Source organism: Somniosus microcephalus, chromosome 4 (genome assembly GCF_052327205.1).
Source record: "Somniosus microcephalus isolate GS21.2 chromosome 4, FLI_Smic_1.0, whole genome shotgun sequence".
NCBI classification, from domain to species: domain Eukaryota; kingdom Metazoa; phylum Chordata; class Chondrichthyes; order Squaliformes; family Somniosidae; genus Somniosus; species Somniosus microcephalus.
The window spans coordinates 341,319,612-341,346,732 of record NC_140990.1 but is presented as its reverse complement, the minus strand read 5'-3'; the positions used below and the strand labels follow the sequence as shown (position 1 = coordinate 341,346,732).

The 27,121-nt window shown below is 52.9% G+C and overlaps 1 protein-coding gene across 6 annotated transcripts in view; it reads right to left on the bottom strand.

Moving 5' to 3' along the window:
* Nucleotides 1-324: 324 nt before the first annotated feature.
* The window catches only part of LOC147120730 (tensin-1-like), a 303,214-nt gene continuing 276,417 nt past the window's right edge, over nt 325-27,121 (bottom strand). For 5 of the 6 annotated variants that reach the window (XM_085986961.1, XM_085986958.1, XM_085986959.1 and 2 more), the window contains 5 exons: nt 13,038-13,109; nt 11,655-11,823; nt 8,707-8,775; nt 6,679-6,708; nt 325-3,288 (listed from right to left, as the gene is read on the bottom strand). In XM_085986961.1, coding sequence (XP_085843087.1) covers nt 3,147-3,288; nt 6,679-6,708; nt 8,707-8,775; nt 11,655-11,823; nt 13,038-13,109 — 482 coding nt within the window. In that variant the 3' untranslated portion in view covers nt 325-3,146. The remainder of the gene's footprint in view (nt 3,289-6,678; nt 6,709-8,706; nt 8,776-11,654; nt 11,824-13,037; nt 13,110-27,121) is intronic. The other variant, XM_085986962.1, reaches the window with a different exon arrangement.

The window sequence follows — 27,121 nt, the reverse complement described above, 5'->3', positions numbered from 1 at the left end:
GAGCGCCGACAGTGAGTGTTGGCTGGATATTCAGATCCCAGGCCGATGTCAGACACACACATTGCCCACCAGGGATTCTGCGATAGCGATCAGGGTGAGGAACTCTGACTCACTTTCCCCTGCACCAACCCCGGGGGTACCACATCTGCAATCGCTGCACCGGCCGAGGGTGGAACTCGGTATCACCCAGATCTGTAGAGGGGCGGGGGGCACGCGGCAGATTCTGCTGAATATAACGCCAGTGTAGAGGGTGCGTCCAATGTCCCTGCACCTTCACGCGAGACGATTTAACAGTTCTAAAATAAATCACCTTCAAAATAGCTCCGATTTTTAAGATATTGGTTTAAAGCAAATTTTTATACATAATTCCGCCGCAGCTTATATACTTTGTAAAATTTCTTGCACCTGTGTTAGTGGCTCACACATAGACAGGGACTGGAGTGGCCTTGTACATATTTACAGCCGCAACCTACAGTCCGTGTAGCAAAATAAGCTTGTGCACAAAACTCCAGAACCATTGGGGGTCAGTCTGACAGAACTTATCATATATCATGAGGCGTAATTATATTGTATTGTTAATTCATTTAGGTATGCTATTGAAGCTTGCACTGATCCAGGGGGCAAGGCATTGAGTTTTTTTGGGCGGGGGGAGGGTTTACAGATCCAAAAAGAAATCTAAATTGCCGACCCGATGGACCAGTGATAATAAAAACCGATTTCCCTGCTCTGTTGCAGTAGTCAGTGACAGCCACTGGGAGGCGGTGACGGGCTCGTTAGCAGCAATGACAATGTCAGTGAGCAGACTGGGATCGTCTCCTGTGAATCAATTCATCCGGGGAGAGTGCCACATCATCCTCCAATAAAAAGGGATGATTCGGGCAGAGCTGTAAAGAGCTACACTTGAGAAAATATTTTGGCTGGAGTGAATTTTTGCAAAGGCAGGACAATGTGTGTGGGCTTTTACTGTGAAATAGTTTGTTTCAATGTTATAAGGGGCACAATTAGAGCCAAGTTTTGGGGCAGTGTAGAGGGAGCTTTACTCTGTATCTAACCCGTGCGGTATCTGCCCTGGGTGTGTTTGATGGGACAGTGTAGAGGGAGCTTTACTCTGTATCTAACCCATGCTGTATCTGCCCTGGGAGTGTTTGATGGGACAGTGTAGCGAAAAGAAAGACTTTAATTTCTACAACGCCTGTCACAACCTCCGGATGTCTGAAAGCACTTTATAGCCAATGTAGTACCTTTTGAAGTGTAGTCACTGTTGTAATGTAGGAAACACAGCAGCCAATTTGCACATAGAAAGCTTCTACAAACAGCAATGTGATAAATGGCCAGATAATCAGTTTTTAGTGATGTTGGTTGAGGGATAAATATTGGCCAGGACATGGGGGAGATGCTCCTCTGCTCTTCTTCAATTAGCACCGTGGGATCTTTTATGTCCACTTCAGAGAGCAGGCGGGGCCCCGGTTTAATGTCTCATCCGAAAGACGGCACCTCCAACAGAGCAGCACTCCCTCAGCACTGCACTGGAGTGTCAGCCTGGATTTTGTGCTCAAGTCACTACAGCGGGGCTGGAACCCACAGCCTTCTGGCTCAGAGGTGAGTGAGCCACGGCTGCTTTTACTCGGTGTTAAGCCGGTGCTGTAAGATATGAGGTGGTTGGGCGCTGTCCTGAGGTTTAGACTTTTTAAGACTAGCTCACAGTTAAATGATTTAACAGTATTTTAATACCAGGGGCTTCCAGCAGTAACGTGCTGTGCCACAGTCCAAGGTGCCGTGTGCGGAGAGGTACTGAGCGCAGGGGAAGGTGCGAAGGGAGTGCCTTGTTATCAGGTGGTGCTGGGCCACTCAGGGAATTGCCAGGCGATTTCAGAGGGCAGTTAAGAGTCAACCACATCCGTCTGGGACTGGAGCCACATATAGGCCCAGACCGGGTAGGGACGGCAGATTTCCTCCCCTGAAGGACATTAGTGAAACAGTTGGGTTTTTACGGCAATCCAACAGATTTCATGGTCATTTTCACTGAGACCAGCTTTTTAATTTCCAGATTTAATTATTTGAATGAATTCAAATTCTCAACTTGCCCGGGTGGGATTTGAACTCACGGTCTCTGGCTTACTGGCCCAGTAACCCTGTTTTAAGTAGGCCTTCCAGTACTGATGTTGAGTAAGGAGGGAGGGGAGGGCGGCAATCCCGCGATGAGTCTGCATTGCCTGGCAAAAGGGACGAAGGGTTGAAGTGAAAGACATTGGAGGCTTGCAGCTCCCGCGACAGAGAGCAGTCAGATTAGTGATGTGTGGGAGGGGGGGGAAGGCTTTGCGACAGAGACAGACACAAAGAGAAAATATCTGTTAAGTGCTGGGACCCTAGGAAAAGCTGGATAATGTGCGGACTGTTGATCCTCTCTCTCTCTCTCTCCAGTGTGTGATATTAGGCTTTGTGATGCCTTTCAAACGCTCACAGACTCTGTATGGGACAGAGGGGGGCGGTGATTGGAAGCTGCCAAGCTCTCCCAGTGAAAGCTGCATCCATGTTTTTCGATATATATATAGTTTCTCCTCATGCCCGCGTAATCCACGCAGTGAGCGCAGATTTCTATCCGGTGCTGTGCGGTGTTACGGGGAGTTTGGGGGTGCGGGGCGGGTTTATTTTTGACTGATGAGGAGAACATTAGGTGAGGAGGCTGGGCGGGGGGGCGGCGGGTATGGTAGCAAACATCGGGAGAGGTCCTTGCTCAAACAAGGGGAATCGGTAAAGCATGCTAAAGTGGAAGAGTCATACACTGTGCTAGCAATTGGTTAAGCTGGTTAAAGTGTCGCAATTAAACAACTCGCCGTGTCCTGCTCAATCCTCACACGGTAACTCCCACACCTTGAGAAAAACTCTTGCTCTTTCGTCACTGTGCCTTCGACAGAAAGTAGCGCTAACATCATTTCCTTTTTTTGGATTGCGCAATATACAAGATATCCCTTCCTCCCCTCCCCACACCCCTGGCACATGCCCCCAGACCCCATCGCCATCCGTCACTTCCACTGTCTCCCTCTCGGATTCATCTCCAAGTCCTTCTCCTCTCCTCTCCTCTCTCTCCTCGCCCGTAGAATATTTTTTGATGTTGTTTTTATTTTTATTTTTTAAATGTCGGGCGCTCATCTCTTCTGGAAGCCGATCATGACCTTTGACACGAAGTTCACAATGGCGGCCGCGGGCTGGTTGGAGTCCATCTCGGCGAAGAGGTGGCAGACGTTGTCAGTGGTGCTGCCCTGCTTCCTGGCAACGAAACCAAAAAGTCTGGGGTGGGGGGAAAGAAAAAAACAATCAGGCCTTTCCTTCTGTTCAGGGTGGCTGGTGGAAGATTTAATCAGTGGCACGGTTTGCTGTGTGCCGGTTCCACTCTCCCTACCGCACCCCTATCCTCATTCAGTTCACTGCTTGGTGCCCACACAGCACCTCCTGGGCGGCTCGCCAACTCTGAGTAGACGTACTTATCACATGACCTTCCACCTCCAACCCCACCCCCTCTACCCCGGTCAAACAGCCCTTTCTCCCCTCACCGGTATCTTCATACCTGAATAAATAAAGTGTTCAAAGGAAGGGAAACAACACCCAATTTGTTTTAAATCCCTGTGATTTTTCTCCCGGGATCGCTGGCAGCAGTGTCCAGGAGATTAATCTTCAATTCCGGGAGGCTCCACGGCAATCCTGGAGGGGTGGCGACCCTATTTCCTGGGTTTTAGGTGACTGCCCTTTGGCCAGTTTAATGAGGCAGGGTATTTAACAAAAGGCCACCAATGGGTTATGTGGTCAATCAAACATCAGCTGTCCATGTCTTACCCATCAAACAAACATAGAAACATAGAAGATAGGAGCAGGAGTAGGCCATTCGGCCCCTCGAGTCTGCTCCACCATTCAATGCGATCATGGCTGATCATCCAAATTCAGTACCCTGTCCCTGCCTTCTCCCCATATCCCTTGATCCCTTTAGCCTTAAGAAATATATCCAACTCCTTCTTGAATATATTTAATGAATTGGCCTCCACTGCCTTGTGTGGTAGAGAATTCCACAGGTTCACCACTCTCTGGGTGAAGAAATTCCTCCTCATTTCTGTCCTAAATGGCTTACCCCTTATCCTTAGACTGTAACCCCTGGTTCTGGACTCCCCGGCCATCGGGAACATCCTTCCTGCATCTAGTCTGTCCAGTCCTGTCAGAATTTTATAAGTTTCAATGAGATCCCCTCTCATTCTTCTAATGGTATCAGTCTGGTGAATCTTCGCTGAACTCCTTCCATGGCAAGAACATCCTTCCTCAGATAAGGCAACCAAAACTGCACACAATACTCCAGATGTGGTCTCACTAAGGGCCTGTACAACTGCAGCAAGACATCCTTGTTCCTGGAAAAACTCAGCAGGTCAGGCAACATCCATGGAGAGAAATTTGAGTTGACATTTCGGGTTGAAACCCTTCTTCAAAACTGGAAAGAAAATAAAAAGATCGAAGGCAAAGCTGCGATCGAACAAAAGAAGAAAAGGAGACAATAAAAGGTATTAGAAGCCAGATGAGATGGTAATGGGCCCGTGGGGACAAAAGGCAGCTGAGATTAGGTGTGAAGTGTACTGGCAGGATAAGGACAGCTGCCAGGTGAGAGAGAGAAACAAAAGGAAAGGAGGGGGGGGGGGAAAGGAGGACCCAAAACAAAGGGGTGGAAAAAATTAAAAGGAAAAAAGTAATAGGCCGAGGTTATGATCTGAAATTATTGAACTTGATATTGAGTCCGGAAGGCTGTAATGTGCCTAATCGGAAGATGAGGTGCTGTTCTTCGAGTTTACGTTGAGCTTCCGTGGAACAATACAAAAGGCCGAGTACGGTGAGGTCCGAGTGGGAATGGAGCGGTGAATTAAAATGACAGGCGACCGGAAGCTCGGGGTCACCCTTACGGACTGAACGGAGGTGTTCCGCAAAGCGGTCACCCAATCTGCGTTTGGTCTCCCTAATGATGTTGCCTGACCTGCTGAGTTTTTCCAGCATTCTCTGTTGTTATTTTGGATTTCCAGCATCTGCAGTATTTTGCTATCATCCTTGTTCCTGTACTCGAATCCTCTCACTACGAAGGCCAACATACCACTTGCCTTCTTAACCGCCTGCTGCACCTGCAAGCTTAGAATGAGAAACCCTCCAGTTCAGAGTGAGAAAGGTGGCAAACCAGGGCAGGTATTCCAGTGGCACTGTCGCTGCTGGCTATCGTACAAGACAGGGCGTGAAGTGTATAACCAGGGCTGGGGACTCACCCCCCGAGCTGCACGGTTTTCATGCTCTGGCATCGTGCCGCTTCCTTTGGGCCAGGAAGCTGGATCCTCCTTCACCAGACTACAGACAGTGACAACGTAGCTGAATAGTCCTTACAGCGAGGGCCTCAATACACTGTGGAATCAGAGGCCTCAGACACTCCAGCGAGCCACACCCAACACAACATGGCTGCATCGACCCTTTCAAGTGCTGCAGCAGTACTGGATTTTCATAGGAATTGCCAGACAAAGGAAGACAAAGGTTCGCCTTCTACCATCCTGGTAGTCGCATGATGGTATGTTGGCCTTTATTGTAAGGGGATTGGAGTATAAAAGTAAGGAAGTCTTGCTGCAGTTATAAAGAGCTTTGGTGAGACCACACCTGGAGTACTGTGCACAGTTTTGGTCTCCTTACCTAAGGAAGGATTTACTTGCCTTAGAGGCGGTGCAACAAAGGTTCACTAGACTGATTCCTGGGATGAGACAGCTGTCCTATGAGGAGAGATTGATTGAATGGGCCGATACTCTCTGGAGTTTAGAAGAATGAGGTGATCTCATTGAAACGTATAAAATCCTTTGAGGGCTTGACAGGGTAGATGCTGAGAGGCTGTTTCCCCCTGGCTGGAGAGTCTAGAACTAGGGGGCATCGTCTCAGGATAATGGGCTGGCCATTGAAGACTGAGATGAGGAGGAATTTCTTCACTCAGAGGGCGGTGAATCTTTGGAATTCTCTGCCCCAGAGGGCTGTGGAGGCTCAGTTGTTGAGTATATTCAAGACAGAGATCGATAGATTTTTGGACTCTAGGGGAATCAAGGGCCATGGGGATCGGGCGGGAAAGTGGAGTTGAGGTAGATGATCAGCCATGATCTCATTGAATGGTGGAGCAGGCTCGAGGGGCCGAATGGCCTACTCCTGCTCCTAATTCTTATGTTATTGATCCAACGATGATGGAGTTGTTGACCAATCACAGCAATCAATCTCTATGAATGAGTCAACAACAGACCTAGACATGAGGTGAGGAAAACCCCCGGTGGTGGAGAGCTTTGGGAACCAGAGGTCCAAAGTCACCTGCTCCTCCCGAGCTCGCCACACTCCCCACACGTCATGTCTCCAATGACTCGTATACTGCCCAAGACAGACTGCCTACAAAAGGTGCAAACAGCACCAGAACTCTGGCATGAGTAGTTAATGGGGGCACAATGAGCAAGAATGGGCCAGTTCTCAGCAGAGTTAGACCGATGGGTAGGGGACTGTTTAGATGCAGTTTTGGGGCTAAATCTGGCACTGAGTGAATCTAGTACCGGCTGCAGAATCTGAGGTCGCAGTCCTCGCTACCAGAGATCCATCTTAAACTAACATTGAGCACTTTCCCCAGACAGAGGTCTGTGTACTTACTTAGACGCCCCTCCGTCAGCCTTTGTCCACCTGCAAGAGAACAGAATCCCAGGGATTATTAGAGTCCAGAACATCTCACAGATTCCTGGTGCAATCACACACAGCCGCTCAAACCCAGCCCAGGCAAAGGGGGCGAATAAGAGGCAGGAAATGGCTGCTGATAAATATTCACAGTTACAGCGGAACAGTCGGGAAGCGGGACTATCATGGGGGAGGGGGGGGGAAGACAGTCAGAGAGCGGGACAGTCAGACTAGCCTGACTGGCTGCTGAGCAATGGGATGAGACATGCGGAGCTCGATTTGGAAGGGGAGGTGATCCAGGGCTCTGATGTCTGCCTGTGACAGTGAGCACAATACCTGGGACAGCGTCAATCATAGAAAGTTACAGCACGGAAGGACGCCATTTCGGCCCATCGTGTCCGCGCTGGCCAACAAAGAGCCATCCAGCCTAATCCCACTTCCCAGCTCTTGGTCCGTAGCCCTGCAGGTTACAGCATCCCAGGTGCACATCCAAGTACTTTTTAAATGTGATGAGGGTTCCTGCCTCTACCACCCTTTCAGGCAGTGAGTTCCAGACCCCCACAACCCTCTGGGTGAAGAAATTTCCCCTCAAATCCCCTCTAAACCTTCCACCAATTACTTTAAATCTGTGCCCCCTGGTTTTTGACCCCTCTGCTAAGGAAAATAGGTCCTTTCTATCCACTTTATCTAGGCCCCTCATAATTTTATACACCTCAATAAGGTCTCCCCTCAGCCTCCTCTGTTCCAAGGAAAACAGACCCAGCCTATCCAGTCTTTCCTCATAGCTAAGATTCTCTACTCCCAGCAACATCCTTGTAAATCTCCTCTGTACCCTCTCTAGTGCAATCACATCTTTCCTGTAATGTGGTGACCAGAACTGCACGCAGTACTCTAGCTGAGGCCTAACTAGTGTTTTATACAGTTGAAGCATAACTCCCCTGCTCTTGTATTCTATGCCACGGCTAATAAAGGCAAGCATTCCGTATGCCTTCGTAACCACCTTATCTACCTGGCCTGCTACCTTCAGGGATCTGTGGACATGCACTCCAAGGTCCCTTTGTTCCTCTACACTACTCAGTGTCCTACCATTTAATGTGTATTCCCTTTCCTTGTTAGCCCTCTCCAAATGCATTACCTCGCACTTCTCCGGATTGAATTCCATTTGCCACTGTTCTGCCCACCTGACCAATTTATTGATATCTTCCTGCAGTCTACAGCTTCCTTCTTCAGTATCAACCACACAGCCGATTTTAGTATCATCTGCAAACTTCTTAATCATGGCCCCTATATTCGAGTCAAGATCATTGATATATACCACAAAAAGCAAAATTTGTTGTGTAAAATTTGTGGTCAGCGAGGTGAGTTCTATCAGTGGTGGGCTGGCAGTGCTCCCAGATAGCTTAACAGATTCCGTCAGCGAGCAGCGGAGACGCCAGCTTCAGTCCCTGGTCGGTGCTGAGTTAGCAGATCCCTGATAGGCAAGTCATAATTAGCCTCAGCACTCGGAAGCTTGGGGAGAGAAGGGAATCCTGCTCCCAATTGCTGCCCCTCATGCTGGAACGTGTGAACAGGATCAGTTGTGAAGCTCCCCTGGTCAAATGTCCTGGCACCACTCCCTGTGTAGTCGCTGCCCCTGTCCTGGCATGCGTGAGTTGGCACTGCCCGCCCACCACTGACAGAACTCACCTTGCTGACCACAAATTTTACACAACGAATAAGGAGGATCATTTTTAAGCGGCGATGAATATCTCCAAGGAGACGAGGCAACCACGCGTAAACCACTGTGCGCGCGACTGATCACACACCCACCGTCCACACTTACACGCAATGTGCACACAACATATCGCACGTGCACATCTACAAACACACCACACGGACTGTATACACAAGCACCGTGCACAACTGCACAATACATGTGCCATGCCTTGTGCACACACTTGCAGCCCATACAGGAACACACCTGTAAGCATGTGCTCACACACACGTGCAGACAGATATTTCCTTTACCTTCTCTCCTGCGGATCGACGTCACAGAACGTAACACTGCTGATGGGATAGTGACGTCGGAAGAAAAGTCTGGAACAAAAAATGACATCTTTCAACTTCACAGAAAATCATCAAGATACGGCCTGCACTCCGGGTGAGACTGGAAACCTCAATACATTAGTGCCATCACTGAGCTCCTGCATATACACAATCAGAGCTACCTTTCCTTCATTCAATGGGTGGCTAGAGTCCATGGTCGGGGAGAGTGTCCATGGGCTGTGGGAGGAGATTCAATGGGTGGGTAGAGTCCGTGATAGGGGAGAGTGTCCGTGGGCTGTGGGAGGAGATTCAATGGGTGGGTAGAGTCCGTGATAGGGGAGGGTGTACATGGGCTGTGGGAGGAGATTCAATGGGTGGGTAGAGTCTGTGATAGGGGAGAGTGTCCGTGGGCTGTGGGAGGAGATTAAATGGGTGGGTAGAGTCCGTGATAGGGGAGAGTGTCCATGGGCTGTGGGAGGAGATTAAATAGGTGGGTAGAGTCCGTGATAGGGGAGAGTGTCCATGGGCTGTGGGAGGAGATTAAATGGGTGGGTAGAGTCTGTGATAGGGGAGAGTGTCCATGGGCTGTGGGAGGAGATTAAATGGGTGGGTAGAGTCTGTGATAGGGGAGAGTGTCCATGGGCTGTGGGAGGAGATTCAATGGGTGGGTAGAGTCTGTGATAGGGGAGAGTGTCCATGGGCTGTGGGAGGAGATTAAATGGGTGGGTAGAGTCCGTGAGAGGGGAGAGTGTCCATGGGCTGTGGGAGGAGATTAAATGGGTGGATAGAGTCCGTGATAGGGGAGAGTGTACATGGGCTGTGGGAGGAGATTCAATGGGTGGGTAGAGTCTGTGATAGGGGAGAGTGTACATGGGCTGTGGGAGGAGATTAAATGGGTGGGTAGAGTCTGTGATAGGGGAGAGTGTCCATGGGCTGTGGGAGGAGATTAAATGGGTGGGTAGAGTCTGTGATAGGGGAGAGTGTCCATGGGCTGTGGGAGGAGATTCAATGGGTGGGTAGAGTCTGTGATAGGGGAGAGTGTCCATGGGCTGTGGGAGGAGATTAAATGGGTGGGTAGAGTCCGTGAGAGGGGAGAGTGTCCATGGGCTGTGGGAGGAGATTAAATGGGTGGATAGAGTCCGTGATAGGGGAGAGTGTACATGGGCTGTGGGAGGAGATTCAATGGGTGGGTAGAGTCTGTGATAGGGGAGAGTGTACATGGGCTGTGGGAGGAGATTAAATGGGTGGGTAGAGTCTGTGATAGGGGAGAGTGTCCATGGGCTGTGGGAGGAGATTAAATAGGTGGGTGGAGTCTGTGATAGGGGAGAGTGTCCATGGGCTGTGGGAGGAGATTAAATGGGTGGGTAGAGTCTGTGATAGGGGAGAGTGTACATGGGCTGTGGGAGGAGATTCAATGGGTGGGTAGAGTCTGTGATAGGGGAGAGTGTACATGGGCTGTGGGAGGAGATTAAATGGGTGGGTAGAGTCTGTGATAGGGGAGAGTGTCCATGGGCTGTGGGAGGAGATTAAATGGGTGGGTAGAGTCCGTGATAGGGGAGAGTGTCCATGGGCTGTGGGAGGAGATTAAATAGGTGGGTGGAGTCTGTGATAGGGGAGAGTGTACATGGGCTGTGGGAGGAGATTAAATGGGTGGGTAGAGTCTGTGATAGGGGAGAGTGTCCATGGGCTGTGGGAGGAGATTAAATGGGTGGGTAGAGTCTGTGATAGGGGAGAGTGTCCGTGGGCTGTGGGAGGAGATTAAATGGGTGGGTAGAGTCCGTGATAGGGGAGAGTGTCCATGGGCTGTGGGAGGAGATTAAATAGGTGGGTGGAGTCTGTGATAGGGGAGAGTGTACATGGGCTGTGGGAGGAGATTAAATGGGTGGGTAGAGTCCGTGATAGGGGAGAGTGTCCATGGGCTGTGGGAGGAGATTAAATAGGTGGGTGGAGTCTGTGATAGGGGAGAGTGTCCGTGGGCTGTGGGAGGAGATTAAATAGGTGGGTGGAGTCTGTGATAGGGGAGAGTGTACATGGGCTGTGGGAGGAGATTAAATGGGTGGGTAGAGTCTGTGATAGGGGAGAGTGTCCGTGGGCTGTGGGAGGAGATTCAATGGGTGGGTAGAGTCTGTGATAGGGGAGAGTGTCCGTGGGCTGTGGGAGGAGATTAAATAGGTGGGTGGAGTCTGTGATAGGGGAGAGTGTACATGGGCTGTGGGAGGAGATTAAATGGGTGGGTGGAGTCTGTGATAGGGGAGAGTGTCCGTGGGCTGTGGGAGGAGATTCAATGGGTGGGTAGAGTCCGTGATAGGGGAGAGTGTACATGGGCTGTGGGAGGAGATTAAATGGGTGGGTAGAGTCCATGATAGGGGAGAGTGTCCGTGGGCTGTGGGAGGAGATTCAATGGGTGGGTAGAGTCCGTGATAGGGGAGAGTGTCCATGGGCTGTGGGAGGAGATTAAATAGGTGGGTGGAGTCTGTGATAGGGGAGAGTGTACATGGGCTGTGGGAGGAGATTAAATGGGTGGGTGGAGTCCATGATAGGGGAGAGTGTCCATGGGCTGTGGGAGGAGATTAAATGGGTGGGTGGAATCCATGATAGGGGAGAGTGTACACAGGCTGTGGGAGGAGATTAAATGGGTGGATAGAGTCCATGATAGGGGAGAGTGTTCTTAATCTATCGGAGGCTCCTTCAACAGTTTATAAACCTCAGATAGTAAATAATGGAAATAAAAATTGTAAATTATCTCACAATGGACTTTTCAGCTCACTGTATTGTATACGCACATTTAGAGATAGACACACATCTACACACACACATATACTCACTCTCAGTGACAGAGACACATAGCAACATCGAGAGAGAGAGCCCAGCAGTACACTGAATGAACATAAGAAATGGGAGCAGGAGTTGGCCGAATGGGAGCCTCTTACTTTCTCTGATTGTCGGTCAGGGTGATTCCCTGTGATGACACTTTGAAATGGACGACTGTGGCAGATGGCTGCGGCAGGAGGGTGAGGGTCCCCGAGATGGCCTTGGCGATCGCCTGCGGCCCCGTGAGTGACTCCATGTCCACAGAATTCACAAACAGCACATTGCACGCTGCGAGGGGGGAGAAACAAACAGAGCGTTAGCGTAAGAAGAGTGGTGGAGATTGGCTGTGAGGGCGGGGTCACTGTGTAATCACCCAGCGATGGGTGAGCCATACTGCCTGCTGCAGCACCAACCAATCCCAGTTTGGGATGTGTTTGCTGGGGTGGGGACACTGGAACCGAGGAGCTTGCTGCCCCCGAGAGGGGACAGGTATCACTCACCTTCCAGTATCTCCTGTTCCTGGGACTAGGGGCAGGGTCACTGGCAAGGCTTGGAAGTTAAGCAGAGCCACGCCTGGTTAGTACCTGGAGGGGTGACCATCAGGGAAGACCAGGTGCAGAAGGTCACAGAAGGAGCCCCGAGGAGGGGCGGTTGGTGAGAAAGTCACGGAAGGAGGAGCAGCTGGTGAGCAGGCCCGGGCGTTGGGCTGAAGATTGTCGGGCAGGAGGAATGGTGGAAATGGAATGGCGGCGTGCACCGATGCAGCGGCTTTGCTTCTCCCAGTCATGGGAGCTTGCAAGATCACATTTCGTTGTTCATGTACTTGTGCAATGACAATAAAGTTGAATTATTATTATTACAGTGTCTGACCTTCTTGTGGGACACTGTGGGCTGGATTTTCCTGCAGGGCCTGCCCTCCGCCCGGCCTAGCTTCCAGGGTTGCAGACCACAATGGGCATGTAGGCAGGAGGGTCCCCTGCCCCGCCAGCTAGCGGGAGCCCGCCTACACCCCACAGGAAATCAAGGCCGGGGCCTAGCAGGACCAATGCCATCAGCAGGTTAGCGACGGGACAAAGAGGAGCCTCTGATCGGCCCTTTCCCGCCAGTTGCTGCACCTAGGGCTGTTCCCGCCATTAGCCCTGGCCTCCTGCTCGTTGGGAGTGGTGGAAATAGGGGTCGGACAGCAGGGAAGCGGGATGTGATTGGGAACCAGCAGCGGGGGTGGGGCAGTGCGGCGGCTCACCTAATTCCGCTGCTGTCCCAGACAGAATAGTAGAGGAAAGCCCGTCCCTGAAACTGCTTGACTATTGGGGGCTTCACAGTCAAGCCGGATCCTGTCCACACCCAATGTCCACACACGCATGCTGGCCAGTGGAGTTACTGGGTAATGACAAGGAACAGGAACGCCGGCTGATTTCCCCCCTCGCTAATCCAGAGTGCTAAGACCACTTGTAGCCCCTACCCAGCCGCTCTGAAGTGTGATTATCGGTTGGGGGACTCACCCGCGCCCTGCTTCAGAAGCTCCGTGGTCGAGTTTGCTGACACAGTTGGTTCAGGGGTTTTGTCCACTGGATCTGAAAGAAAGAACTTGCATTTCTATAGCGCCTTTCACAACCTCAGGACATCCCAAAGCGCTTTACAGCCAATGAAGTACTTTTTGAAGTGTAGTCGCTGTTGTAATGTAGGAAACATGGCAGCCAATTTGTGCACAGCAAGCTCCCACAGATAGCAATGTGATAATGAACAGATAATCTGTTTTGGTGGTGTTGGTTAAGAACATAAGAATATGAGAATTAGGAGTAGGATTCGGCCTCACGGCCCCTCGAGCCTGCTCCGCCATTCAATAAGATTATGGCTGATCATCGACCTCAACTGCACTTTCCCCGCCCGATCCCCATATCCCTCGATTCCCCTAGAGTTCAAAAATCTATCGATTGCAGCCTTGAATATACTCAACGACTGAGCCTCCACAGCCCTCTGGGGTAGAGAATTCCAGAGATTCACCGCCCTCTGAGTGAAGAAATTCCTCCTCCTCTCGGTCTTAAATGGCCGACTTCTTATCCTGAGACTGTGACCCCTAGTTCTAGACACCCCAGCCAGGGGAAACAACCTCTCAGCATCTACCCTGTCGATCCCCTTCAGAATCTTGATTTTTCAATGAGATCACCTCTCATTCTTCGAAACTCCAGAGAGTATCGGCCCATTCTACACAATCTCTCATCATAGGACAACTCTCTCAGCCAGGGACCAATCGAGTGAAGGATTGCGGGATAAATATTGGCCCAACAAAGGGAATAACTCCCCGGCTCATCTTCAAACTAGCGCACTGCAGTGGGACCTTATACATCCACCTGAGAGAGCAGGGGGGCCCTCGACTGGATCAGCAAGTGAGGGGGGTTACAGAGAGGGGTTTTTCGGGTTTATCACAGGGGCTGTATCAGAGACTGGGGGGTTACAGAGAGGGGTTGATGCACCATCAATTACTCAAAAGACTGAGGTTGAGCGAGTAACAATCAGGCTTTTATTAACTAAAGAATGAAGGTCTTGTCTCGAGTGGTCGACCCGTCCAGAATACTAAGGGACTGGGAGGTTGATGCGCTATCAATTACTCATAAAAGACTGAGTTAAGAGAGTAACTAAAGGCTTTTATTAACAAAAGAATGAAGGTCTGCCTCGAGTGGTCGACCGGTCCAGAAATACAAAGGGGCTGGGGAGCAGTCACCTTTATACTAGGACTTGTGGGAGGAGTCAGCCGAGGCATGTCCAGGCATGTACACAGTGGAATACAAACAGTGGTTTACCACATTCACCCCTTGTTTAAAATTGAGTCCGGCGGGGTGAAGTGTATTAAAAGTTAGTGTATTGGAGTCTCTCCGGAGGTCTTGTCTGCCGCTGTGATCGGCGTGGCGACGGCAGGGGTAGTGGAGCTTCCGGCGTCGAGTCCTGCGTGGGCTGTGGCACAGGCGTGTCGTCCTCGTAGATGTCGAGTGGGTCGCGGGGCCCAGGCCTGCCGTCTGCTGGGGCTGGATATCGGATCGTGGGGGGGGGTGGTAGTGAGTAGTGGGTTACTGCGACCCCCGAGGGTGCAAGGTCTCTTATGGAGACTGTGTCCTCCCGCCCGTCTGGGTATGCAATGTAAGCATACTGGGGGTTGGCATGGAGGAGGTCGACCCTCTCGACCAGGGGGTCCGTTTTATGGGTCCTCACGTGCCTTCTCAGTAGGACCGGCCCTGGGGACGTCAGCCATGGCGGTAGCGATGTCCCCGATGTGGACTTCCTTGGGAAGACAAACATTTCCTCATGAGGGGTGGCGTTAGTGGCAGTGCAGAGCAGTGACCGAATAGAGTGGAGCGCATCGGGGAGCACATCCTGCCAGCGGGAGTTTGGAAGGCCCCTAGACTTTAAGGCTAGCAGGGCGGCCTTCCAAACTGTCGCATTTTCTCTTTCCACCTGTCCGTTCCCCCGGGGGTTGTAACTGGTGGTCCTGCTTGTGGCAATACCCCTAGTTAGCAGGTACTGACGGAGTTCATCGCTCATAAACGATGAGCCCCGGTCGCTATGGATATAGCTGGGGAAACCGAACAGGGTGAAGAGGTCGTTCAGACATTTAATGACCGTGGCACTGGTCATGTCCTGGCAGGGGATGGCGAACGGGAAACGGGAGTACTCATCAATAATATTGAGGAAGTACATATTGCGGTCGGAGGAGGGGAGAGGCCCTTTAAAATCAACGCTCAGGCGCTCGAAGGGGCGAATGGCTTTTATCAGGTGGGCCCTGTCTGGTCTATAAAAGTGCGGTTTGCACTCAGCGCAGACTTGGCAGTTCCTGGTCATGGTCCTGACCTCCTCAATAGAGTAAGGCAGGTTGCGGGCCTTGATGAAGTGGAAGAACCTGGTGACCCCCGGGCGGCAGAGGTCATTGTAGAGGGCCCGCAGTCTATCGATCTGCGCGCTGGCGCAGGTGCCACGCGATAGCGCATCCGGGGGTTCATTGAGCTTCCCGGGCCGGTACAAGATCTCGTAATTGTAGGTGGAAAGTTCGATTCTCCACCTCAAGATCTTGTCATTTTTGATTTTGCCCCTCTGCTTGTTGTTAAACATGAAAGCAACTGAACGTTGGTCAGTGAGCAGGGTAAATCGTTTTCCGGCCAGGTAGTGCCTCCAATGACGCACAGCCTCCACAATCGCCTGGGCCTCCTTCTCAACAGCGGAGTGTCTGGTCTCCGGGCCTTGGAGGGTTCGTGAAAAGAAGGCCACGGGTCTCCCCGCCTGATTGAGGGTAGCGGCCAGGGCAAAGTCGGACGCGTCGCTTTCCACCTGGAAGGGGATGGATTCGTCCACTGCGTGCATGGTGGCTTTGGCAATGTCTTCCTTGATACGGTGGAAGGCTAAGCGGGCCTCTGCCGTCAAGGGAAAAGAGGTGGACTTGATCAGCGGATGGGCCTTGTCCGCATAGTAGGGGACCCACTGGGCATAATAGGAGAAAAACCCTAGGCACCTCTTCAGGGCCTTGAGGCAGTGGGGCAGTGGGAGTTCCATAAGGGGACGCATCCGGTCGGGGTCGGGGCCGATGACTCCGTGTTCCACAACACAGCCAAGGATGGCGAGGCAGTTTGTGCGGAATATGCACTTCTCCTTGTTATATGTCAGGTTCAGGAGTTGGGCGGTGCGGAGGAATTTTTCGAGGTTTGCGTCATGGTCCTGCAAGTCACGGCCGCAGATGGTCACATTGTCCAGATATGGGAAAGTGGCCTGCAACGCATTTTGATCTACCATCCGGTCCATCTCCCTTTGGAAGACGGAGACCCCGTTGGTGACGCCAAAGGGAACCCTAAGGAAGTGGTAGAGGCGGCCGTTTGCCTCAAAGGCAGTATACTGGCGGTCCTCAGGGCGGATAGGGAGCTGGTGGTACGCTGATTTCAGGTCAGTGGTCGAGAAGACGCGGTACTGCGCGATCTGGTTGACCATATCAGCTATGCGGGGGAGTGGGTAGGCGTCCAGCAGGGTGTAGCGATTTATTGTCTGGCTGTAGTCGATGACCAGGCGCAGCTTCTCGCCGGTCTTAACGACCACAACCTGGGCTCGCCAGGGGCTGGTGCTGCCCTCAATAATCCCTTCCTTCAGGAGCCGCTCCATTTCGGTTTTAATGAAAACCCTGTCCCCGGCACTGTATCGCCTGCTCTTTGTGGCGATGGGCTTACAGTCGGGGGTGAGGTTAGCAAACAGTGGGGGGGGGGGTGACTCTGAGTGTGGAGAGGTTGCACCTGGTGCGCGGCGGGCAATTTGGGAGCTGCTGGCTGCGGACTGTGAGTGGGGGTAGGGGTCCACCGTACGCCATCGTAACACTTTTAAGGTGGCACTGAAAATCTAACCCCAGCAGGACGGCAGCGCAGAGGTCGGGCAGGACCAGAAGTTTAAAATGATCGTACACGGTCCCGTCTACTACGAGTGTCACTACGCAGTAGCCGCCGATGTCCGCCGACTGGGACTCGGAGGCCATAGAAATCCGCTGGTGCGCAGGCAGGACTGGGAGAGAGCAACGCTGCACCGTGTCGGGGTGGATGAAGCTCTCCGTGCTCCCAGAGTCAAAAAGGCAGATTGTATCGTGGCCATTTACCTTAATGTCCATTGTGGAACTGGCCAGCTGGTGCGGTCTCGCTTGGTCCAGTGTAACGGATGCCAGCGTAGGGGTCGGTGTGTCGCTGCGGGTATCAGATGAGGCGGTGTTGGGGGCCTACTGCGTTCCGGCTGTCACCCAAGATGGCGGCGTCCATGATCCCCATGTGGCTGGAGGCGTCCAAAATGGCTGCTGTACCGGTGGTTCGCACATGGCTGGGGAGGCCCAAGATGGCGGCCCGCATGGCCCACACGCGGCGCTGCTGGGGTTCGGGGTGGCTTTGGCCCTGCAGACGTTAGTGTAGTGTCCCTTCTTCCCGCAGCCCGAGCAGATCGCGTTTTTCGCCGGGCAGCGCGCTCTGGGGTGTTTTGCCTGGCCACAGAAGTAGCATTTCTGGCCTTGGGGCACTGCTGTCTGGCCTTGGGACACTGCTGCGGTAGTTGGGCCGTTGCTGGGGTGTGGCTGGGGTGGCACGGCGCTATGAGGCGGTCCTACCGTGTCCCAGGCTGTCATTCCCCGCGGCGTCCACGGTGCAGAGGAGTAGGCATCCATGCCCCGGTAGGCTGCATCCAATGATAGTGCGAGTTCAGAGGCCTTGTTGAGGTCGAGGTCACTCTGCTCCAACAGTTGCTGTCGGGTGTAATTGGATCTGTGGCCCGCTACAAAAGCGTCCCGGATAAGTTCCTCTGTGTACACGGCGGCCTTTACATCCTTACAACCACAGGCCCGGCCAAGCACAGACAGTGTCTGAAGGTATTCCACAGTCGATTCCCCAGGTTGTTGTTTACGACTCCCCAGAAGGTGCCTGGCGTACACTTCGTTCACTGGGCGCGTGTACTGGTCCTTGAGGAGCTTGTACGAGGTCGCGTCTTGGATGACCGAGTACACTCGGTGGTTCACTTTGGAGGTCAGGACATCCAGTTTGTCCTCGTCCGATTTGATTGCTGCGGAGGCGGTCAGGAATTTTTCGAAACACTTAAGCCAGTGAGTAAACTTGGTGGATGAGTCCGCCTCCCGATGATCTAAGTCCAGGCATGCTGGTGTGAGGATCTTCTCCATTATAAAAATTTTGTTAATAAAATTGATGCGCTATCAATTACTCATAAAAGACTGAGAGTTAAGAGAGTAACTAAAGGCTTTTATTAACAAAAGAATGAAGGTCTGCCTCGAGTGGTCGACCGGTCCAGAAATACAAAGGGCTGGGGAGCAGTCACCTTTATACTAGGACTTGTGGGAGGAGTCAGCCGAGGCATGTCCAGGCATGTACACAGTGGAATACAAACAGTGGTTTACCACAGAGGTAGTCACTTATATACCTGGAATAGTGGGAGGAGTCAGCCGACGCATGTCCAGACCTGTACCTAGTGGAATACACATACAGACACAGACAGGTATGACAGTGGTTTACCACATTCACCCCTTGTTTAACAATGAGTCCGGCGGGGTGAAGTGTATTTAAAAGTTTGTGTATTGGAGTCTCTCCGGAGGTCTTGTCTGCCGCTGTGATCGACGTGGCGACGGCAGGGGTGGTGGAGCTGCCGGCGTCGCGTCCCGTGTAGGCTGGGGCCCTGGAGTGTAGTCCTCGTGGGTGACGGTCCAAGGCGAGCCGGCTGCTGGGGTTGGATATTGGGTCGTGGGGGGGGGGTGGTAATGGGTAGTGGGTTACAGCGGTCCCCGAGGGTGCGAGGTCTCGTATGGAGACTGTGTCCTCCCGCCCGTCCGGGTACGCAATGTAAGCGTACTGGGGGTTGGCGTGCAGGAGGTCGACCCTCTCGACCAGGGGGTCCGTTTTATTGGCCCTCACGTGTCTTCTCAGTAGTACCGGCCCTGGGGACGTTAGCCATGGCGGTAACGATGTCCCCGATGTGGACTTCCTTGGGAAGACAAACATTTTCTCGTGAGGGGTGGCATTGGTGGCAGTGCAGAGCAGTGACCGAATCGAGTGGAGCACATTGGGGAGCACCTCCTGCCAGCGGGAGGTCGGAAGGCCCCTAGACTTTAAGGCTAGTAGGGCGGCCTTCCAAACTGTTGCATTCTCTCTTTCCACCTGTCCGTTCCCCCGGGGGTTGTAACTGGTGGTCCTGCTTGTGGCTATACCCCTAGCGAGCAGGTACTGGCGGAGTTCGTCGCTCATAAACGATGAGCCCCGGTCGCTATGGATACAGCTGGGGAAACCGAACAGGGTGAAGAGGCTGTTCAGAGATTTAATGACCGTGGCACTGGTCATGTCCGGGCAGGGGATAGCGAACGGGAACCGGGAGTACTCGTCAATGATGTTGAGGAAGTACACATTGCGGTCGGAGGAGGGGAGAGGCCCTTTGAAATCGACGCTCAGGCGTTCGAAAGGGCGAGTGGCTTTTATCAGGTGGGCTCTGTCTGGTCTATAAAAGTGCGGTTTGCACTCAGCGCAGACTTGGCAGTTCTTGGTCATGGTCCTGACCTCCTCAATGGAGTAAGGCAGGTTGCGGGCCTTGATGAAGTGGAAGAACCTGGTGACCCCCGGGTGGCAGAGGTCATTGTGGAGGGCCCTCAGCCTATCGATCTGCGCGCTGGCGCAGGTGCCACGCGATAGGGCGTCTGGGGGTTCATTGAGCTTCCCAGGCCGGTACAAGATCTCGTAATTGTAGGTGGAAAGTTCGATTCTCCACCTCAAGATCTTGTCATTTTTGATTTTGCCCCTCTGCTTGTTGTTGAACATAAAAGCAACTGAACGCTGGTCAGTGAGCGGGGTAAATCGTTTTCTGGCCAGGTAGTGCCTCCAATGACGCACAGCCTCCACGATAGCCTGGGCCTCCTTCTCGACCGCGGAGTGTCTGGTCTCCGGGCCCTGGAGGGTTCGTGAGAAGAATGCCACAGGTCTCCCCGCCTGATTAAGGGTGGCGGCCAGAGCGAAGTCGGACGCATCGGTTTCCACCTGGAAGGGGATGGATTCGTCCACTGCGTGCATGGTGGCTTTGGCAATGTCTTCCTTGATACGGTGGAAGGCTAAGCGGGCCTCTGCCGTCACGGGAAAAGAGGTGGAATTGATCAGCGGATGGGCTTTGTCTGCATAGTAGGGGACCCACTGAGCGTAGTAGGAAAAAAGCCCTAGGCACCTCTTCAGAGCTTTTAGGCAGTTGGGCAGTGGGAGTTCCATAAGGGGACGCATCCGGTCCGGGTCGGGACCGATGACCCCGTGTTCCACAACACAGCCAAGGATGGCGAGGCGGTCTGTGCGGAATATGCACTTCTCCTTGTTATATGTCAGGTTCAGGAGTTGGGCGGTGCGGAGGAATTTCTCGAGGTTTGCGTCATGGTCCTGCAAGTCATGGCCGCAGATGGTCACATTATCTAGGTAAGGGAAAGTGGCCTGCAGCTCGTTTTGATCGACCATCCGGTCCATCTCCCTTTGGAAGACGGAGACCCCGTTGGTAACGCCGAAGGGAACCCTAAGGAAGTGATAGAGGCGGCCGTTTGCCTCAAAAGCAGTATACTGGCGGTCTTCAGGGCTGATGGGGAGCTGGTGGTACGCTGATTTCAGGTCAATGGTCGAAAAGACGCGGTACTGCGCGATCTGGTTGACCATGTCAGCTATGCGGGGGAGTGGGTAGGCGTCCAGCAGGGTATAGCGGTTTATTGTTTGGCTGTAGTCGATGACCAGGCGTTGTTTCTCGCCGGTCTTAACGACCACAACCTGGACTCGCCAGGGGCTGGAGCTGCCCTCAATAATCCCCTCCTTCAGGAGCCGTTCCACTTCGGTTTTGATGAAAACCCTGTCCCCGGCACTGTATCGCCTGCTCTTTGTGGCGATGGGCTTACAGTCGGGGGTGAGGTTAGCAAACAGTGGGGGGGGTGGGACTCTGAGTGTGGAGAGGTTGCATCTGGTGCGCGGCGGGCAATTTGGAGGCTGCTGGCTGCGGACTGTGAGTGGGGGGAGGGGGCCACCGTACGCCATCGTAACGCTTTTGAGGTGGCACTGGAAATCCAACCCCAGTAGAACGGCAGCGCAGAGGTCGGGTAGGACCAGGAGTTTAAAATTATTGAACACAGTCCCGTCTACTACTAGTGTCACCACGCAGTAGCCGCCAATGTCCGCTGACTGGGACTCGGAGGCCATAGAAATCCGCTGGTGCGCAGGCAGGACTGGGAGAGAGCAATGCCGCACCGTGTCGGGGTGGATGAAGCTCTCTGTGCTCCCGGAGTCAAAAAGGCAGTTTATTGCATGGCCGTTTACCTTAACGTCCATTTTGGACCGAGCCAGCTGGTGCGGTCTCGTTTGGTCCAGCGTCACAGAGGCCAGCGTAGGGGTCGGTGTGTCGCTGCGAGTATCAGATGGGGGGGGGTTGGCGGTCTGCTGCGTCCCGGCTGGTGTCCAAGATGGCGGCGTCCATGATTCCCATGTGGCTGGAGCCGTCCAAGATGGCTGCTGCTGCGGTGGTTCGCACATGGCTGGGGAGGCCCAAGATGGCAGCCCGCACAGCCCACACGCGGCGCTGTTGGGGGCCCAAGATGGCGGCTCGCACGGCCCACACGCGGCGCTGCTGGCGTTCGGGGTGGCTTTGGCCTTGCAGACGCTGGCGTAGTGTCCCTTTTTCCTGCAGCCTGAGCAGGTCGCATTCTTCGCCGGGCAGCGCGCTCTGGGGTGTTTGGCCTGGCCACAGAAGTAGCATTTCTGGCCTTGGGATACTGCTATCTGGCTTTGGGACACTGCTGCGGTAGTTGGGCCGTTGTTGGGCTGTGGCTGGGGTGGCACGGTGCTATGGGGCTGTCCTACCGTGTCCCAGGTTGTTGTTCCCCGCGGCGTCCACGGTGCAGAGGAGTAGGCATCCATGCCCCGGAAGGCTGCGTCCAGCGTTAGTGCGATGTCGGAGGCTTTGTCGAGGGTGAGGTCACTCTGCTCCAGCAGTCGCTGTCGGGTGTAGTTGGACCTGTGGCCCGCTACGAAGGCATCCCGGATCAGTTCCTCCGTGTACTTAGTGGGCGTTACCGCCTTACACCCACAGGCCCGGCCAAGCACGGACAGTGCTTGGAGGTATTCCTCAGTCGATTCCCCAGGTTGTTGCTTGCGACTCCCCAGAAGGTGCCTAGCGTATACTTCGTTCACAGGGCGCGTGTACTGGGTCTTGAGGAGCTGGAGGGCGGCTGTGTACGAGGTCGCGTCCCGGATGACTGAGTACACTCGGTGGTTCACCTTGGAGATCAGGACAGACAGTTTGTCCGCATCCGTTTCGACTGCAGTGGAGGCAGTCAGGAATGTCTCGAAGCACGTGAGCCAGTGAGCAAACTTGGTGGAAGCGTCCGCTTCCCGACTGTCCAGGTCCAGGCATGCTGGTGTGAGGATCTTCTCCATTATAAAAAATTTAGTTAATAAAATTGATGCATCATCAATTACTCAAAAGACTGAGGTTGAGCGAGTAACAATCAGGCTTTTATTAACTAAAGAATGAAGGTCTTTTCTCAAGTGGTCGACCCGTCCAGAATACTAAGGGACTGGGTGGTAGTCACTTATATACCTGGAATAGTGGGAGGAGTCAGCCGAGGCATGTCCAGACCTGTACCTAGTGGAATACACATACACTTACAGACAGGTATGACAGTGGTTTACCACAGGAGTTTATAGGGTTTATCACAGGGGCTGTATCAGAGACTGGGGGGCTACAGAGAGGGGTTTATAGGGTTTATCACAGGGGCTGTATCAGTGGGAAAATGCTAGAGTCCATTATAAAAGATGTAATAGCAGAGCACTTGGATCGGACAAAGTCAGCATGGATTTACAAAAGGTAAATCATGCTTGACTAATCTACTGGAATTTTTTGAGGATGTAACTGGTAGAATAGATAAGGGAGAACCAGTGGATGTGGTGTATTTGGACTTTCAGAAGGCTTTTGATAAGGTCTCGTATAAGAGATTAGCGTGCAAAGTTAAAGCACATGGGATTGGGGGTAAGGTACTGTCTTGGATAGAGAACTGGTTGGCAGACAGGAAACAAAGTGTTGGAATAAACGGCTCTTTTTCCGAGTGGCAGGCAGTGACTAGTGGGGTACCGCAGGGATCGGTCCTAGGACCCCAGCTATTCACAATATATATACAGGAAACTCTCGATTTACTGGCACCTAAATAACCGGAAATCTCGGTTAACCGGCAAAATACAGGTGTAGGTTCAGGTAAGTTTTACTTCATATTCTGCTTGCCTTCCTCGATCTGTTGCTGTGCAAGGGTGTGGCTGCAGCTGTTGCTAAGCCACAGAGACGCTTGGAACTTGTGGCCATTGTTCTACACCTGTTGCTAAGCAACAGGGTTTGTTGCTTTATACGGAGCTCTCAGCTCTCCCTATCTTTTACTATAGCTCTCGGTTATCCGGAATTTTTGATGAACCGGCACCACGTCGGTCCCGTCGGTGCCGGATAAAAAAGAGTTTCCTGTAAATGATCTAGACGAGGGAACTAGATGTAATATCTCCAAGTTTGCAGGTGAGCACGTGTGCTGTGAGGAGGATGCAGAGAAACTCCAGAATGATTTGGACAGGTTGGGTGATTGGGCAAATGCATGGCAAATGCAGTATAATGTGGATAAATGCGAGGTTATCCACTTTGGTGGCAAAAACAGGAAGGCAGATTATTATCTGAACGGCAATAGATTGGGAGAAGGGGAAGTGCAACGAGACCTGGGTGTCCTTGTGCACCAGTCGCTGAAGGTAAGCATGCAGGTGCAGTAGGTGGTTAAGAAGGCAAATGGTACAGGAAACTTTGTGTTATCCGGAGGCTAAATGTCCGGCAAGCTCGAGCCACCGGCAAAAATCAGGAGCCGTTTTGTTAGGTTTTTTTTCTTCTTGTGGTTTTTTTTTTCAACAGTCAGGCTCTGCAAAGTCTCTCTGAAGCTGTTGCTAAGCTACAGAGACGCTTCCAAGGTACGGCCGACTGTTTAGAAGCTGTTGCTAAGCAACAGTGTTTGTTGCCAGATACGGCGCTGAAAAGCGCCGTATGCTTCAACATTAACGCTGGTTTGTCCGGCAGTTTGGAGGGAACGGCAACAGCTCGGTCTCGTCGGTGCCAGATAGCACAAAGTTTCCTGTATATTGGCCTTCATAGCGAGAGGATTCGAGTACAGGAGCAAAGATGTCTTGCTGCAGTTGTACAGGGCCTTGATGAGATGACACCTTGAGTATTAAGTGCAGTTTTGGTCAGCTTATCTGAGGAAGGATGTTCTTGCCATGGAGGGAGTGCAGCAAAGATTCACCAGGCTGATACCTGGGATGGCAGGAATGACGTATGAGGAGAGATTGGGTCGATTAGGATTATATTCGCTAGAGTTTAGAAGAATGACAGGGGATCTCATTGAAACTTATAAAATTCTAACAGGACTAGACAGACTAGATGCAGGAAGGATGTTCCTGATGGCTGGGGAGTCCAGAACCAGGGGTCACAGTCTAAGGATAAGGGGTAAGCCATTTAGGACAGAGATGAGGAGGAATTTCTTCACCCAGAGAGTGGTGAACCTGTGGAATTCTCTACCACAGAAGGCAGTTGAGACCAATTCGCTGAATATATTCAAGAAGGAGTTCGATATATTTCTTAAGGCTAAAGGGATCAAGGGATATGGGGAGAAGGCAGGGACAGGGTACTGAATTTGGATGATCAGCCATGATCTCATTAAATGGCAGAGCAGGCTCGAGGGGCCGAATGGCCTACTCCTGCTCCTATCTTCTATGTATCTATAGGGAGTGGGGGGCTTACAAAGAGGGGTTTAGAGGGTTTATCACAGGGGGCTGTATCAGAGAGTGGGGGGTTACAGAGAGGGGTTTAGAGGGTTTCAGGCAGGTCAGTGTTACTACTATTTGTAAAAAGAAAAAGAAAGTTTTGCATTTCTATAGCGCCTATCACAACTAATGGACATCCCAAAGTGTTTTACAGTCAATGAAATACTTATTGAAATGTAATCACTGTTGTAATGTAGGAAACGCGGCAGCCAATTTACGCACAGCAAGCACCCACAAACAGCAATGTAACAATGACCAGATAATCTGTTTTAGTGATGTTGGTTCAGGGATAAATATAGGCCCCAGGACGCCAGGGAGAACTCCCCTGCTCTTCTTAAAAATAGTGTCGTGGGATCTTTTACGTCCACCCGAGAGGGCTGACGGGGTCTCGGTTTAACGCCTCATCTGAAAGACGGCACCTCCGACAGTGCAGCGCTCCCTCAGTACTGCCTCTCCGACAGTGCAGCACTCCCTCAGTACTGCCTCTCCGACAGTGCAGCACTCCCTCAGTACGGCCCCTCCGACAGTGCAGCTCTCCCTCAGTACTGCCCTTCCGACAGTGCAGCTCTCCCTCAGTACTGCCTCTCCGACAGTGCAGCGCTCCCTCAGTACTGCCTCTCCGACAGTGCAGCACTCCCTCAGTACGGCCCCTCCGACAGTGCAGCTCTCCCTCAGTACTGCCCTTCCGACAGTGCAGCTCTCCCTCAGTACTGCCTCTCCGACAGTGCAGCACTCCCTCAGTACTGCCTCTCCGACAGTGCAGCACTCCCTCAGTACGGCCCCTCCGACAGTGCAGCTCTCCCTCAGTACTGTCCTCCGACAGTGCAGCGCTCCCTCAGTACTGCCCCTCTGACTGTGAAGCGCTCCCTCAGTACTGCCCCTCGACAGTGTAGCGCTCCCTCAGTACTGCCCCTCCGACAGTGCAGCGCTCCCTCAGTACTGCCCCTCCGACAGTGCAGCGCTCCCTCAGTACTGCCCCTCTGACTGTGAAGCGCTCCCTCAGTACTGCCCCTCGACAGTGTAGCGCTCCCTCACTACTGCCCCTCCGACAGTGCAGCGCTCCCTCAGTACTGCCCCTCTGACTGTGCAGCACTCCCTCAGTACTGACCTTCCGACAGTGTAGCGCTCCCTCAGTACTGCCTCTCCGACAGTGCAGCACTCCCTCAGTACGGCCCCTCCGACAGTGCAGCTCTCCCTCAGTACTGTCCTCCGACAGTGCAGCACTCCCTCAGTACAGCCCCTCTGACAGTGCAGCTCTCCCTCAGTACTGCCTCTCCGACAGTGCAGCACTCCGTCAGTACGGCCCCTCCGACAGTGCAGCTCTCCCTCAGTAGTGTCCTCCGACAGTGCAGCGCTCCCTCAGTACTGCCCCTCTGACTGTGAAGCGCTCCCTCAGTACTGCCCCTCGACAGTGTAGCGCTCCCTCAGTACTGCCCCTCCGACAGTGCAGCGCTCCCTCAGTACTGCCCCTCCGACAGTGCAGCGCTCCCTCAGTAATGCCCCTCCAACTGTGTAGCGCTCCCTCAGCACTGCCCCTCCGACAGTGCAGCGCTCCCTCAGTACCGCCTCTCCTACAGTGCAGCGCTCCCTCAGCACTGCCCCTCCAACATTGCAGCGCTCCCTCTGTACTGCCTCTCCGACAGTGCAGCGCTCCCTCAGTACCGCCTCTCCTACAGTGCAGCGCTCCCTCAGCACTGCCCCTCCGACATTGCAGCGCTCCCTCAGTACTGCCTCTCCTACAGTGCAGCACTCCCTCAGTACTGCCCCTCCGACAGTGCAGCGCTCCCTCAGTAATGCCCCTCCGACTGTGTGGCGCTCCCTCAGTACTGCCCCTCTGACAGTGCAGCGCTCCCTCAGTACTGCCCCTCCGACAGTGCAGCGCTCCCTCAGTACTGCCCCTCCGACAGTGCGGCGCTCCCTCAGTACTGCCCCTCCGACAGTGCAGCGCTCCCTCAGTACTGCCCCTCCGACAGTGTAGCGCTCCCTCAGTACTGCCCCTCCGACAGTGCAGCGCTCCCTCAGTACTGCACTGGAATGTCAGCCTAGATTGTGACAGAATATATCGGTCGGGCGGCTTAAATATTCGGCCTTTGTTTGAAGCCACCACAGAGCTACACCCAGTGAGAGTCAGCACATGCAGCAATGGTGGGCGAAGCTTTGGAAATAAAGGTGATTGTGGATTTTTGTCAGCGCCGGGTGTGGTTGGACACAGTTCAAAGTGTTTTGTGTGTGAG